Below are 15577 nucleotides of genomic sequence, written 5' to 3'. Positions count from 1 at the left end.
CATTCATACAGTACAACACACAGAGAGACACGCACACTTTCATCCAGTTTCATATTCAGAGCATGTACTTCAATCTGTGACTAATATACACCCACACACAGGCAAACACAGACACGCACATCTTTTGTGTGTTGTGCATGTCAAGTAGCAGAGAGAATAAAGCAGAGCAGAGTCCTCTGACCTGGTCAAAACCCGAGTTCACTGCTTCCTGTCCTAGAAGCACAAGACCAGCAGTATCACAAGAGAGCTCCATGTTCTGTCACCATCTATTCTTGTCCTCATTTGAACTCATTGGCCGCTCTAAAGCTCACTGGAACAGATTCTCACAAACATTTTCACAAATATATTTTCAATCTTTGCATCATTTTAAATGCAGGCTAGCTAGTTTACTTGTGTGTTATAGCCCAGTACATACAAATACACAATACAGCTCCTTTCATTTTGACAATTTTGCAAAGCAAACTGTACATTTTTAAATTGATGTTCTACCTCTCAGGTAGCTGTGAGCTTTTATTCTTTCTGGTTCTATTTTTAGTCAAAGTTAGTCAAATTTAAGACTTAGATTATCGGAAACAGCATCCTTTTAAATACAAAAAGTTATGAAATTCACATAAACGTCTTCAAGAGATTGATTTTTATTCACTGATTATTCTGAGATTGATTTCCTCAAAAAAGCATTGCTTGTTTAGCACACAATTGTAAAATCTTGATACTGACAATGATAATGAAGACATGGTGTTCACTGTAGTATTTTACTTATATCAAGCAAGTTTAGAGTCTCTGCTGTTGCATTAAACAGAAACTCTCTCTCTCCTTCTACCCCCAGTCGGCCAGTATTCGGGAGGAGCGTGGCGATGAGGTGGAGGTTGAGCTGACAGACAGCCAGCGGCGGGTCACTCTGTCCAGGGAGGAGGTGCAGCGGATGAACCCCCCACGCTTCAGTAAAGTGGAGGACATGGCCGACCTCACCTGCCTCAACGAAGCCTCGGTGCTGCACAACCTGAGAGAGAGATACTACTCTGGCTTGATCTATGTGAGTGTGCAGAACCATGAATGCACAATAAGTTGGAACACGTTCAATTAAGAGTCTCACACCAAAGCACATGTTCACATGCATGCACGAACAAGAGTGTGTGCACATTCACTCTGTGATGAATGTGTTAGCGGTCAACTCCTCTGGCATCTCCTGTGTAACTGATACGGGGTGGTAAGAGAGGTGAGGAGTCAGGTTACAAAGTTGTTTGTGTGTGTGGTGGCAGTGGGAGGCATCTCTAGTTTCTCCTGCAGAGAAGATACGGGTAAGATGGGAAAGAGAGGAATGGAAGTCATAGTGATGGAAGCCAATGATAACTGACGTATACAGGAAACATATAGTGTTTGCAATTAAAGTAGAATGATATATAGGCATTTAAAGGTAGTTGAGCTGCCTGTTAATGTATGAATGATGGAGGATGAGGCTGAGAGGAAAGATTAATAGATGGCCAGAGAGGAGCTGAGTGAGATTGTTGGAATAGCTTTGACATACACTCCAGCTGCAACCCATGATAACGACAGTCATGTTTTGGTGTGGAGTGACAATGCAAAATGTTCTTTTCTGAAAGAACTCATACATTTCTAAACATGACAGAATTTAAAAATGTGGGTTCTGTGTGCGATACAGCTTTTTATTTTGATCACGTGTCTGTTTTCATGTGATTGTTTTTGATTATTTGTGTAGCAATTTTTGACTGTATCCTTTTTTTGTATGGTACATCAGTTTAACTGACGATCCCTGAATGCTCAGCTAAGGTGTCCTGTTTTCCTGCACTGAATAAAGTAAATGACATGAGTTACAATGAGCACTTGACACCTCTTTTGGTTTACTGCTGTACTTTCAACTGTACTTTCAAATAGTTAAATCAAGGTATACCCACTCCTGCAGTTTTCAAACAGAAAAGGTTGAGCCACCCACAGTTATTGACAGTCTCCTTGAATCTAGAACAACCCACTTAACTCATGTGACTGAGCATGTGCAAAGAGTGATGATGTCTGAAAAGAGAAGGTTATGAATCAAAATGAAAACAAAATGATGCCATTTCATCCTAATTGTCCTCAAAATAAAAGGCTCCATAGGCTGCAAGGATAAGGTCCATGTAAATATCTCTGTCCGGTATGTTTTTCCAGACATATTCAGGGCTGTTCTGCGTGGTGGTGAACCCTTACAAGAACCTGCCCATCTACACGGAGTCCATCGTGGAGATGTACCGGGGCAAGAAACGCCACGAGATGCCCCCTCACATCTACGCCATATCAGAGGCAGCCTATCGCAGTATGCTACAAGGTACGCTGCACTATCTGTAGCTGCTGACTCACCCTGACACTATAGCTGTATCTGCTATCAGCTCAGCTGGCTTGGAACATGGTACTGAGCCATGTCTGTGATCTTTGCTCGTTAAACCGCGCTGTTAACGCTATTTGAAGGTGTGGTAAATTCTTGACACATGGCTGTTATCAAAAGCCTTAAAAATGAAAACAAATAGGCAAGACAGTATTTTGTGCAACAGTGATTTTCAGGTGTGGCACTCCTTGTAAGTAGATTCAGGGATATTGTATATTTGTAACAACAATGCATGACATGTTTTGCCCCTCCCATCATGTTGAGCTCATGAGGTGAGACACCGAGAATTCCCAGCATTTAAAAGCAGTTAAGTTAAGATTGAGCAATGTCTCCGCCTCAGGGTGCCTCCCTGAGATAACAGGAGAGGACAGATGAGGCTGTTTGTCTGTGTAGCACCCCCACCAGAGTAGATTATAGGTGTGTTACCACAGCGATCGAACCTGTAGGACCAGTATGAATTCTTCTAGACTGAACATGTGGGAATCTTAAAAGCCTGATACATGTAATGATGTGAACAATGTCCACCCATTGACTACCACTGTCCTGTGGTTTGGCAGCCTGGACAGACCAGTTCAGCCAGTGGCCTGCCTCTCCACAGTGCAGTCAGCACACAGTCAGGGGGCCAGTGTGAGTCCATCTATACACATCTAATATGTATTGTCAAGCCCCTGTGGACGCCTGCAGAGCCCTTCATGCCTGGTTACTTGGGGTGGAGGCTTAGTGTAACATGAGCCAATGACACAGATGTCCTCCTCACTCCCATACAGGACCTTAAAGTGTGTTATTTCAAAGAACCACTTGTCATTATGTGTAGACTTTCAAAGAGAATTATGATTCTGGTGTCTATCAATCTATCTATCTATCTGTCAATCTGTCTGTCTGTCAGTCTGTCTGTCTGTTACTAATTTGTCCTTGTATCGTTTGTCTTCCGCAGACAGAGAAGATCAGTCAATCCTCTGCACGTGAGTAGTCTATTGTAATATGCCGGTGTGTCTGTGTGCGCATGCTTTGTAATTTTCTGTCTGGCTTTGAGAATGTCTGCCTCTGTGTGTGCATGTGCAGTACGTACCTGGTGGCTGTGACATTAATGTGCCCTTAGTTGTGTGTGCTGGTGCCTCCATGCACATGCGTATGTGTGTAACTGCAATTTTAACATTGTCAGATTAGATATGTTTATTCACATGTGGCACGGATCTGATTTTTTTCAGCTGTGTGAAAAGAAGATTCTGGAAAATAAGATTTCGTCTTCTTAACCACATTTCATTGATTTACATGATTCTTTGTCCTGCATGTGTATGGTTTGTTGCTGATATTTATAGTTCATGTGTTATATGGATTTTTTTTGATGCACACGTGCACATGAACTGTTCATTGTGGGCTATTTTCAAACACAGATTTAAAGAATCAGGACAAAAAGAAATCACATCTTAGCCAAACGTCAGACCTGTCACCCAAATGCATCCTCCTGTTTGTTTACACACATGATTTGTCTACCTACCTGCTTGCCTGAGGGGCTGCCAGCCGGCTCCCTGTCATCATGTCTTCCTGCCAGACTCTTCCTGTCATTGTCAAGGATCCCACTTTAGGTTCATCTTGAATCAGTGTATTTGGGACAAGAAGTCTGCTTCTTTCAGATATTTCACAGCTGCTATTTTTACTCCATTCTTCTTCATTCTTCTCCAAGAGCAACAGAACTGATGCAGCCTGTATCCTCCACACCTGCTTTCTGTTTAGACCTGTGGCTTTGAATGCACTGCATGAGCTCTATATTTACTGGTGTGATGAGTGTGTGTTTGGTCACTTGTTCCTGTGTGTTCTCTCTCTTTAAAATACTTAGATATACCATCCATAATTGAGACCATATGTGTTTGAGATGGACCATTTCGTGAAGAGAATGGTATTTATTGTGTGTATGTGTGTTCCTCACCCGTTTTTATATGCGTGTCTGTGTATTTGTGTGTTCCAGAGGCGAGTCTGGAGCTGGGAAAACAGAGAACACCAAGAAAGTCATCCAGTATTTGGCTCACGTTGCCTCCTCGCATAAGAGTGGCACTCTGGGTAGGAACAAGGAAGCCGTACAGGTACGTCACTGCAGAGACACCACAGAAGTAAGAATAAAAGAAGAGCAGCTGGAAAAAAGCATGCAGAGAGAAGAAGGGCCTTCTATGAACATTAAGAACGAAAGGCAGGTGACATGGAGACAGATAAAATATAAGGAAAGAAATGGGAGGGAGGATGAGGTTGTAGGAAGTTAAGTTAAGCAGAACTGTGTACTCATGAGGTGATGATTAGCCTAGCTTAGCATAACTGGAAAAACTGGAAACAGGAAGAAACAAGTCTGCTTCTGTGGTGGTGTCTTCTGTCCTAATGCTCAGAAAGAAAGGGAATCAGCAAGTTGTCCAAAATGTTCACCTATTCCTTTAACTAACCACCTTTGTTGCAGTGTTTTCAGAAGTGATTCAGTTTGTTCATAATAATCCAATGTATTTCTTCTGTAGCCCAATCACAATTTACTGAATCTTGAATCACATTACATCATTTTCCTCCTTATTTGTTTATTCATTCACACTGACTGACTTCTAAGATTATAAACTGGACTTTCCTACAAGTACAGTTCATTTCCTCGCTTTGGCAGTGGGCTTTTTGTCTATTAATCTCCTTTTTCTCAGCATTTTTTCTTACCTTCCCTCCTTCCTGCACTTGTTTCCCCTCATTGTCTTCTTTCTGCATTGTCCCTCTCTTTCCTGCATGTTCAGATGGATGGCTCTAGGTCCTTAACAAGAGGCAGTACTTTGGTGAACAGGGTGAGTTACCTCTGTCCTGCTGTCCTGTCCTGTGCCTTTGTCCCGTCCTCTAATTCCTGCTTGATAAACACATGCTGATACTGACTAACCAGCAGAGTAACCTTAAACCTTTACCTGTCAGTACTGATGTGGCTCCTCATAACAGTCAAGCCTTGTACAGTATATTTGATTTTGTTTGTTTGTATTTCTTTGTTTGTTGTTATTGTTGTCTTATTTGTCTTTTTTTGTTTGTTTGTTTATCCCATCCATGTATTCAACCATCCACCCATTTCTCCTCCCCCCTAAAACTTCATTTGCCCCCCCACAATTCGTCAGAGTATGCACTATGTGAGTATGAAAGTATTCAGACAACTTGGGGTTTTGTTCATTGGGGTCACGTTTTGTAGAAACATGGAGACTATTTACCAGAGCTGATATGATTCTGTTGATACACAATGAGAATCATGTCTTCTGTGCATTAGCGCTTTTCTTTCTTTGATCAGAATAAATCCTGGCTTTCTGGGTCTTTGTTTTGGCACTTTCTGTTCTGTTCTTTCAGTCTGGGTTTGCTTCCCATTCCTCGGGACTTGCAAAAGCCACAGGTTTCTACTTCCCTGTAGAACTGTGAAGCATTTCTGCTGTAGAGGTGGTTGTAATCACTCAAGTTGTACAGTATGTGTGTATGTCGAATGAGTGCAGATTGGCCTGTGGGAGTGGATGCGGCTGGGTAATTGCAGCCTCTATACGTGTGTGTGTGTGTGTGTGTGTGTGTGTGTGTGTAGCGAGTGAACGAGTGTACACACTTAAATATGTGTTCTTGTTATTGTGTGCATTGTACACATTGTGTGCTGGTTGTTTTGCCGCTATAAAAATGTTGACATCTTGCTTTGTGTGTGTGTGTGTGTGTGTGTGTGTGTGTGTGTGTGTGTGTGTGTGTGTGTGTGTGTGTGTGTGTGTTTGTGTATCTGCCCTGGGTGTTGGCTAGCTGGTATTCCTTGACAGTTCTTACAGTATAACTACCTCTGGTAGCTCCTGTAACTGCCCATCACTGTCTGCTGCTCATGCTGCATCAACAGCTGCTGCACTGGCAATGCGACAACTGCAGTAATGCATTGCAGCCAGCTGGAATCAGCCAATATGTAACGTGTGTGTGATGTTCGCATCTCAAGCTGCAGCATCCCTCTGCCTTTGTTCTTCCTCAACAGTGGTTCTCAACTGAGTCTTGTTAGTTGGTTTCTAGAGATCACCTTTTAATAACATAGGAGATTAAATTTTAACTAATTAAATGTGGATAGTGGTTGATGTCCATATTATTGGTTGCTCAGCTGATGAGGGCCCTTTACTCTTAATGATGTTGAGAATCATTTGTTCCTGGGTCTGGGAATGGCGTGTGTTGTGGATGCTATTTTGGGCCCTAAAATGCACCATTTTGTGTCACTGTTCTTCAAGGATGAGTCATGCACTTTTTTTGTTTTGTTTTACATAACAGATCAGTAGTTACTGCAAAGATAGCAGGATTAAATGGTGCATTTTAGTAGACAGGCCTTATGGAAGTCTTTTGTTGACGTTGTTATTTTCGTATTCTCTGTGAAGCTGATTTGAAGTGTCCTGTGTGTCTCAGGGCGAGCTGGAGAGGCAGCTGCTGCAGGCCAACCCCATACTGGAGGCCTTCGGCAACGCAAAGACCGTCAAGAATGACAACTCCTCTAGATTTGTAAGAGCAGACAAGATACTTTATACAAACTGATGATGTTTATCATCTCCTGAAAGTTTCATCAGTTTGACCATTTACTAAAGAAATGAACTGAAACGTAATGCTACTTTTTCGCCTCCTCCTTCAGGGCAAATTCATTCGCATTAATTTTGACGTGGCGGGGTACATTGTTGGTGCCAACATCGAGACCTGTATCCTTTTACATCGTTTTTGAAAGATCAATACACTCTTGCTCTCTAAGTAAGATACCTCATTTAGACCAGAACTAAAGTCTAATATAACTAGTTTCAGCTGTACATGTCCATGACCATATGAATCCAGACCTCCTTGAAAAGTCCCGGGCCACCCGTCAGGCAAAAGATGAGCGGACGTTCCACATCTTTTACCAGATGTTGTGTGGAACTTCAGAGGAAACAAGAGGTAAGCCAAAGGTCGACTAAAGTTCATAATAAAATACTGCAATACTGCATAACATACTGTTTGTTATTTTGGTGAAATGCACTACTACAGTTTATCTATGTCCTGCTGTAATTCATGCATTTTCTACCTCCACTACTCCCATCATTAGCCGACCTGCTCTTAGGAACTGCTGATGAGTACCGTCTTCTCAGTGGAGGCTCCATCCCCGTTCCTGGTCAGAGCGATTCAGAGAACTTCACCCAGACCATGGACTCCATGGCTATAATGGGCTTTACCCCAGAGGAGCTGATATGTAAGAGAGGGGATGATGGAGATGAGGGAAAGAAGTTTTCTTGTTGCATATTTGATCCTTGCTATACTGTAAAACACCCTTCTTCTCCCTGTCTTGCCTCCGCTCAGCCATGCTGAAGGTGATCTCTGCTGTGCTCCAGTTTGGGAACATTTCCTTCATGAAGGAGAAGAACCAGGACCAGGCCTCAATGCCTGACAACACAGCTGCTCAGAAACTGTGCCATCTGCTGGGCATCAACGTGCTGGAGTTCACTCGGGCCATCCTCACTCCCAGGATCAAAGTGGGTCGAGAGTATGTGCAGAAGGCCCAGACGAAAGAACAGGTACAATTTTAGGCACATAGACATTTCTACTCTTACAGATAAACAGGTGTCCCTGCTTTGTGTATCTGACAGTGTATCTTTCTTCCTCCAGGCTGACTTTGCTGTGGAGGCCTTAGCAAAGGCCACATATGAGCGTCTGTTCAGATGGCTGGTCCACAGGATCAACAGAGCTCTGGACCGCAGACAGAGGCAGGGAGCCTCCTTCATAGGCATCCTTGATATCGCTGGATTTGAGATCTTCCAGGTTTGTTTTGCCCATCACGTGTTCACATTTAAAAAAAGGGATGATTGTGGACTTAAAACTTACCTCAGCATTTGCTCAGAAATGTTTCAGATGAAGTGATAAATGTGACGTTTCCCTTTATTTCGGCGTTTTTGAGCACAGGTTTATTGTACGACATGCATACAGCCATGTGCATGTTCCTCTGTAGGTGACACTACATGAATCAATGACTTAACTAGTCTTTGTTTGCTCTCCTGAATCCCTCCTCTGCAGCTGAACTCCTTTGAACAGCTGTGCATCAACTACACCAACGAGAAGCTACAGCAGCTCTTCAACCACACCATGTTCATCTTGGAGCAGGAGGAGTACCAGCGGGAGGGCATCGAGTGGAACTTCATTGACTTCGGTCTGGATTTACAGCCCTGCATTGACCTCATTGAGAAACCAGTACGTTCACACAAAAACACTCATCGTTACCTGTTAAGTGATGAGAATATAGTTGAGTCCAAATTTACTGTTTGGTGACTGTGGGAAAATAGCATGATAACGTTCAGATGGGGGCTTCAACTTTTGGCCCATAGAGCCTGTTCAGTTCAATCAACCACAATCACAGATGAAGGAATGAAAGGGAGAAGGAACATGAATAGAAGCAAACCACCACAGACTCGGCTTTGATACCAGTGTTGTTGTTTTTTCCCTGTCTCTGTCAGACCCACCCGCCTGGTGTTCTGGCCCTGCTAGATGAAGAGTGCTGGTTCCCCCGAGCAACAGACCGCTCATTTGTGGAGAAGCTGTCTGCTGAGCAAGGCAGCCATCCAAAATTCTTCCGATCCAAGCAGCCTCGCGGGGAAGCCGACTTCTCCATCATTCACTATGCTGGCAAGGTATTGCGTCATTTTTGAACATGTTCCATGTCTGCCATGTTTCCCATGCGAAGGAACCAAGACAAAAGTGTTCCCTGCCCTCCGTACTGTCTCTCAGGTGGACTATAAGGCAAATGATTGGCTGGTGAAGAACATGGATCCTCTGAACGACAACGTGGCGTCTCTTCTCCACCAGTCATCTGATCATTTTGTCTCAGAGCTTTGGAAGGAAGGTGAGACTGATTCACTCTCTGTCATTGACCACCATGCACAGTAAACCCTTAATACACGAACTTCATATGTGTGCAGTGTGTAAAAATGTGTGTATGACATGAGGGTAATGTACTTTAAACTGATAAATGAAAATAGTTTTCATGTGATGTTTTTTTTTTTAAGTTTGCCAAATACAAATAAGGAAGGCTTGTGTTGCGAACTGTACTAACTTTACTGTATTTCTCTCTCTTCTCCTCCTCTGTCATGCATATATTCTATCTTCCTGCTGTCTCTCACTTTTTGCTCATCTCTCCATTCTCCTTCCTTCTTGTTCTCTCCTGTATTTGCTTGCTCTTGTCCTTTTTTCCTCCTGTTCTTTTCTCTTCTCTCTCCACCAATTTGGGGCTCTCTTCTTTCCCTCCCTCTTATCTCTCTCCCCGGACCTTCCTTCATCCTTCATCAGATATTCAAACTCTTCCTCGTGTGTACTTCTTTGACTCCTATGCCACACTACAGGCTAATGGCTCCGACAGTAGGTTTCTCTCCTCCTCTGTGTGTTACACTCACATTCCTCACTCCCACCTCTGCTTACATCACTCCATTGTTTTTTGTCTGCCCAGCTTCTGATTGCATGTGTGTATGTGTGTCTTTTTGTATCGTTCTTTTTTCTTTTTTAGTTGATTTTGTGCTGTAGTGTCGTAAGCTGTTACATATTATTCATTTATTGGTCATATTGTCGCTGTGCTGTTAGCTCAGTCGTTCTCTCTTTTCTCTTTCACCAAGTTTTTTGCATTTAGTGACAGTGCTGTGCTTGTGCGACATATTTTTTTCCATCTATAAAGACGTAATTCACCTTGGTCAAGGTAGCAGCATGCTTTCAATTCATCACAAATGCCACATTCAGGATCACATCAGAGTGAGGCAGTTTCATGAAAACCAAGCTTTAAATAGCAACCTCAGTATTGGTCTGATTGTATTATTGATGTAGATATTTGACTGATTGTAGAATTGGAAATTTCTTTACATTTCTCTACTAGTGTATCACTTCAGGGACAGAATAAATCATCCTGGTGTTATTTTATTGATGATAGACAAACACACACTCATGCCATGTTCAACATTCAGCAAGACCACCTGTTACTCACCTGCATTGAGCAAATAACCATACGATTGCATCTGTAATGACCTCCAAATCCATTGTTCACCATCTGCTATCATCTGTTCAGAAACGTGATACAGCAGCCGTGAAATCATGATGCCGTGGCATTAGTGTGGCTCACTCCAACGTACATTAATCATGCCAAATCGAGTCTGTTAAACACTCTCTTCTCTCCATGAAATTGATGCATGCTGCTTAAAGTGAGACTCTCTGTGTTTTTGTTCAGTGGACAGGATCGTGGGTCTGGACCAGGTGTCGTCAGGAGAGAGCAGTGGGCCGGTTGCTTTTGGCGCGGCAGGACTGAAGACGAAGAAGGGAATGTTCAGGACCGTCGGTCAGCTTTACAAGGAGTCTCTCACCAAGCTCATGGCCACGCTGAGGAACACCAACCCCAACTTCCTCCGCTGCATCATCCCCAACCATGAGAAGAGGGTAAGACAGGGAGGGGAGGGGGTGGGAGTTGGGCTAGATGAGGGGTAAAGGGATATGGACACATGTTGACACCTTTAAATCAAAACAGATTGAAATATTCCCCCCACTTCCTGTCTCTCTCAGGCTGGTAAGCTCTCTCCCCACCTGGTTTTGGACCAGCTGAGGTGTAATGGAGTTTTGGAGGGGATCCGTATCTGCAGACAAGGCTTCCCGAACCGCATCCCATTCCAGGAGTTCAGACAGAGGTGTGTGTGTGTGTGTTGTGTTGTGTGTGTTCGTATCACAGAAGACAGAACAGACTCCAGTGAACCACCTTTCATAACCACCTGTCCTTCTCACTTTCCCCCTCTCACACACCCACACGGAATACTTCATAGAGCACTTTCCCTGGCACCTGCTGATGACCCTTTTCACACATCCACACTTACAAAATAATATTTGTCTTCCAGATATGAGATACTGACTCCTAATGCTATCCCGCGCACCTTCATGGATGGCAAACAGGCATCAGAACTCATGGTGAGTCATTTTCAGTGTCTATAACAATACGAGATACTGTGTAAAAATTCAAAAGGTGAAAATCTGGAAATCTCCAACTGCTGCTGTAACTGGACACTCTTCCCTGATTCAGATCCGAGCTTTGGAACTAGATCACAACCTGTTCAGAGTGGGTCAGAGTAAAGTCTTCTTCAGAGCTGGAGTCCTGGCTCATCTGGAGGAAGAAAGAGACCTGAAGATCACTGACACCATCATACGCTTCCAGAGCGCCGCCAGAGGCTTCCTCGCACGCAAGTAAGAGCATGACCTAAGAGTAAGCAGAGAGAGAGAGAGAGAGAGAGAGAGAGAGAGAGAGAGAGAGCTTATTTCATGTGTAAGCTACGCTAGGCTACATCTGAATAGTTGTTTTTAAATGTTTACTATACATGAATTGACCTGATTTAACTTGAATCAACAATCGATCTGAAACTAAACTGACTGGAGACAAACATGTAACACTGGTGGGCTTCCTCTGTGTGGAGCTCTCGCTTGCTTCTGTTTAGGAGGCAGTTTTGTATTTTGCTCTTAAAGGTACATCAATATTTAATCATTTGTCAGCCACTGTTAGTGAGAAACTGCAACAGTATTGACAGGTATCTGGCACATCTCATAGAGGCCTGCAAGCAATAATAAAATGACAGCTTTACAGAGGATTTTAACTAATTCAATTAGTAGTTTAAAAAATGTTAATTAAAAAAAAGGCAATCATTTGCAACCAAGTGTTCCTGAGTCCATGTAGTAACCTCGCTCCACCCTTGCTTATGAACGACTGAGCCTTTCCAGGATGCCCCTTTCTTACCCAATCATGATACTATCAGCTGTTACCAACCAATCTGTTTACCTCAACTTTCCCACTCTTTTGTTGCTCCTGTGCAAACTTGTTTGAAACATGTTGCTGGCATCAGAGTCAGAATAAGCAAAAATTTACAAAATTGATGAGATAAAACACGAAATGTTTTTGTTGTACTGTTTTCAGTTGAGTATACATCAGAAAGAAGGATCAAGTTATCACATTCTGTTTTATTATGTTTCAATCAACATCCCAACTTTTTTGAATCAGGGTTGTAGCAGAAACAAAAGTTTAAAATTTACTTAACACTCAAAGTTTTGAGTTGTCATTTATTGTGGGTAAAGAAGACCTAACACCTGATTTATCGTCTCAGAGCCTATATGAAGAAGCAGCAGCAGCTGAGCGCTCTGAGGGTGATGCAGAGGAACTGTGCTGCTTACCTCAAACTCAGAAACTGGCAGTGGTGGCGGCTGTTCACCAAGGTACTGTGCACACAACTACATTGCAGCATAGAAATATACAATTTAATTGTTTAAAAGAGAGATACTAATTACTAGATGGTGCAGGAAGGGTAGCATCTAACATCCCAGCTCACTATAAACCAATGTATTAGCTAAAGCAAAGACAACTGGACTGGGTATAATATGACTTAAGGTCCTTGACAAGGGAAAAACAAATATCTACCCAATGCAGGAAGTGAAATCATTGGGGATGCAGGAATGGGGATGTTCTTCAAGTTGACCTCTGACCCTTTTTCTGTGCCAACCAGGTGAAGCCCCTGCTGCAGGTAACCCGGCAAGACGAGGAGATCCAGGTTCGGGAAGCCCAGCTTCAGAAGGCCAAGGACAATCTCACCCGAGTGGAGAAGGACTACACAGACCTGGACAGGAAACATGCTCAGGTAAACAAACCTCCACCATGTTCCACCACCTGTCCACCCCTCTGCTTTGAATCACTGCGTCACTCATCACTCCTCCTCCTCCTATCTTTGTCATGTTCTAGCTTTTGGAGGAGAAGGCAGTGCTGGCAGACCAGCTGCAGGCGGAGGCAGAGCTCTTTGCGGAGGCAGAGGAGATGAGGGCCAGGTTAGCCAGCCGCAAACAGGAGCTGGAGGAAGTGCTCGGTGAGCTGGAGAGTCGACTGGAGGAAGAGGAGGAGAGAGGTGTGCAGCTGACCAATGAGAAGAAGAGGATGCAACAGAACATACAGGTATATGATATATGTGAACTCTCCAGAAATATGTAAACAGAAACAAATACTCACTGACTCATCAGTTTCTTCTGCCTTTGCTTTTCCATAAAAACAGAAGAAAATCTGTAACATTACTTGAAAACTGAAGCTTAATTCTGGCTGTCTGTCTCTTCCCTGCATGTTACTTACATCTTCTCTCCTTGTCAGGATTTGGAGGAGCAGCTAGAGGAGGAGGAAAGCGCCCGACAGCGCCTCCTGCTGGAGAAGGTCACCTTGGAGACCAAAGTGAAGAGTCTGGAAACCGACCTGTTGAATGCAGTGGAGCAGAGAGACCGGCTCAGCAAGGTGGGCATCCCATTAGTACTGAATTATCTTGTGTGTGAATGTCAGCTAAAGCATTCCTTTACTTTCATAACAACAACCCAAACAACATACACACAGTATTTATTTATGTGTCTTTTTTTGTGAGCAGGAGAAGAAACAGTTTGAGGAGCGTCTGAGTGAGGTGACTGATCAGCTCACTGAGGAGGAGGAGAAAACCAAAAGTCTGAACAAGCTCAAGAACAAACAAGAAGCTGTCATCGCTGATCTAGAGGGTAACTGTCCTAATGTCATTCGACAGGAAACCTACAAGTGTAATAGCATTTTCTATGAGCCATTTTTATTATTATCATTATTTGAAAGACATTTTATTCATGGCATAATGTGAAGTTGAAGCAACTCTCCACAGCTATGTATGTTTCTCTCCTGAAAATGAGTGAACACTTGGAAAAATACAACCTCAATATTTAGTAAAAACCTGTGGTGATGTCATATTATTTCATCATTATTTCAACTGAATGTCAGAAAATAGTGCCAAGTTAACATATTCTAATGTCTTGTTTTGTCTACCCAGCTGTCAAGATATAAAGATGTTCATTTAGTATTGTAGAAAACTGGAAAAAGTAGCTAATATTAACAATTGAGAGGCTAGAACAAGTGATTTTTGACATTTTCCTTTAAAAAAGGATCAGTTTTCAGACTTGCTGAGATTGACCATCAATTAGTCAGCTAATTATTTCAGCTCGACTATTTAGTTTCTGAGCAAATAATTCATCAGTAGCTGTATGATGATTTCCCTGTTATTCAACTTATCGATATTTTCACTGCTGTAATATGTGGTTGTGTGCAGAGCGCCTGAAACGAGAAGAACAGGGTCGTTTGGAGCAGGAGAAGTGGAGGAGGAGGCTGGAGAACGACACGGTGGAGGCCCAGGAGCAGCTGTCAGACTTGGGCGTGATGACCGCCGAGCTGAGGGGCAGTCTTGCTCAGAGAGAGAAAGAAATCACCACCCTGCAGGGCCGGTGAGACACAGGACAACATAACAACAAACACAGTGATACAAGTAAAGCCTTGTCATAGATTTACACCCGTCCCTGAATTCATCTGTCTTTCTCTGTTTCCATCAGGCTGGAGGAAGAAGGAGCCCGTCGCACAGAAGCTCAGAGGGCGCTGAGGGAGGCCATGTCCCAGGTGTCTGAGCTGAAGGAGGAAGTGGAGAATGAACGAGGGATGAGGGAAAGGGCAGAGAAACAGAGGCGAGACCTGGGCGAGGAGCTGGAGGCTTTGAGAACTGAACTAGAGGACACTCTGGACACCACAGCTGCCCAGCAGGAGCTTAGGTAAATGATATACAATAAATTCTCATAAACTTTAAGGTTTGAAATTGAATTTTGTGTTTCTGTTGTCAGATCAGCATAATTAAAGAAATAATTCGAGAAAATTTTTGGCCAATATTTTTTAATGCCTCTTTGGCCTCCTTCCTCCTCTGTCTACACAGGTCTCGTCGGGAGGCAGAGTTAAATGAGCTTCAACGGTGTGTTGAAGAGGAGACTCGCCGCCACGAAGCCCAGCTTTCAGAACTCAGAGTCAAACACAGCGCTGCCATAGACAGCCTCCAGGAACAGCTGGACAATAGCAAGAGAGTAAGAGGAACACACACGCACTCAAAAAGACACGCATGTGTAAAGATGCACCGCTGCTCATCACATGTCGTCATCCATGTCCACTTTCAGGCACGTCAGTCCCTGGAGAAGGCCAAGGCAGTGCTGGAGGAAGAGAGGCAAAATTTGACCTCAGAGCTCAAGACCCTCCAAGCGGGCCGCGTGGAGAGCGAGAGAGGTCGCAAGAGGGCTGAGAGTCAGCTGCAGGAGCTCAGCGCCCGACTGGCTCAGGCTGACAGAGAGAGGGAGGAGAAGGAGGAGCGAGTGCACAAGCTGCAG

At 43.6% G+C, this 15577-nt stretch overlaps 1 protein-coding gene across 3 annotated transcripts in view; it reads left to right on the top strand.

Annotated features, from left to right (window-relative positions):
* Positions 1-15577, top strand: part of myh14 (myosin, heavy chain 14, non-muscle) — a 30254-nt gene that overhangs the window by 4691 nt on the left and 9986 nt on the right. For 2 of the 3 annotated variants that reach the window (XM_070967105.1, XM_070967104.1), the window contains exons 3-30: positions 827-1033; positions 2164-2320; positions 3312-3339; positions 4344-4458; positions 5134-5181; positions 6782-6874; positions 7002-7065; positions 7196-7294; positions 7443-7586; positions 7694-7908; positions 8000-8152; positions 8405-8578; positions 8842-9015; positions 9113-9227; positions 9671-9739; positions 10593-10798; positions 10922-11043; positions 11248-11317; positions 11430-11590; positions 12499-12607; positions 12895-13026; positions 13128-13334; positions 13524-13661; positions 13789-13912; positions 14488-14659; positions 14765-14977; positions 15136-15280; positions 15371-15577. In XM_070967105.1, the coding sequence (XP_070823206.1) occupies positions 827-1033; positions 2164-2320; positions 3312-3339; positions 4344-4458; positions 5134-5181; positions 6782-6874; positions 7002-7065; positions 7196-7294; positions 7443-7586; positions 7694-7908; positions 8000-8152; positions 8405-8578; positions 8842-9015; positions 9113-9227; positions 9671-9739; positions 10593-10798; positions 10922-11043; positions 11248-11317; positions 11430-11590; positions 12499-12607; positions 12895-13026; positions 13128-13334; positions 13524-13661; positions 13789-13912; positions 14488-14659; positions 14765-14977; positions 15136-15280; positions 15371-15577 (3861 nt within the window). Of the gene's footprint in view, positions 1-826; positions 1034-2163; positions 2321-3311; positions 3340-4343; positions 4459-5133; positions 5182-5496; positions 5509-6781; positions 6875-7001; positions 7066-7195; positions 7295-7442; positions 7587-7693; positions 7909-7999; positions 8153-8404; positions 8579-8841; positions 9016-9112; positions 9228-9670; positions 9740-10592; positions 10799-10921; positions 11044-11247; positions 11318-11429; positions 11591-12498; positions 12608-12894; positions 13027-13127; positions 13335-13523; positions 13662-13788; positions 13913-14487; positions 14660-14764; positions 14978-15135; positions 15281-15370 lie in introns of all 3 variants that reach the window. The other variant, XM_070967106.1, reaches the window with a different exon arrangement.

Source organism: Chaetodon trifascialis, chromosome 7 (genome assembly GCF_039877785.1).
Source record: "Chaetodon trifascialis isolate fChaTrf1 chromosome 7, fChaTrf1.hap1, whole genome shotgun sequence".
NCBI lineage: Eukaryota > Metazoa > Chordata > Actinopteri > Chaetodontiformes > Chaetodontidae > Chaetodon > Chaetodon trifascialis.
The sequence above is the reverse complement of the archived record's forward strand: the minus strand, read 5'-3'. Positions and strand labels throughout refer to the sequence as shown.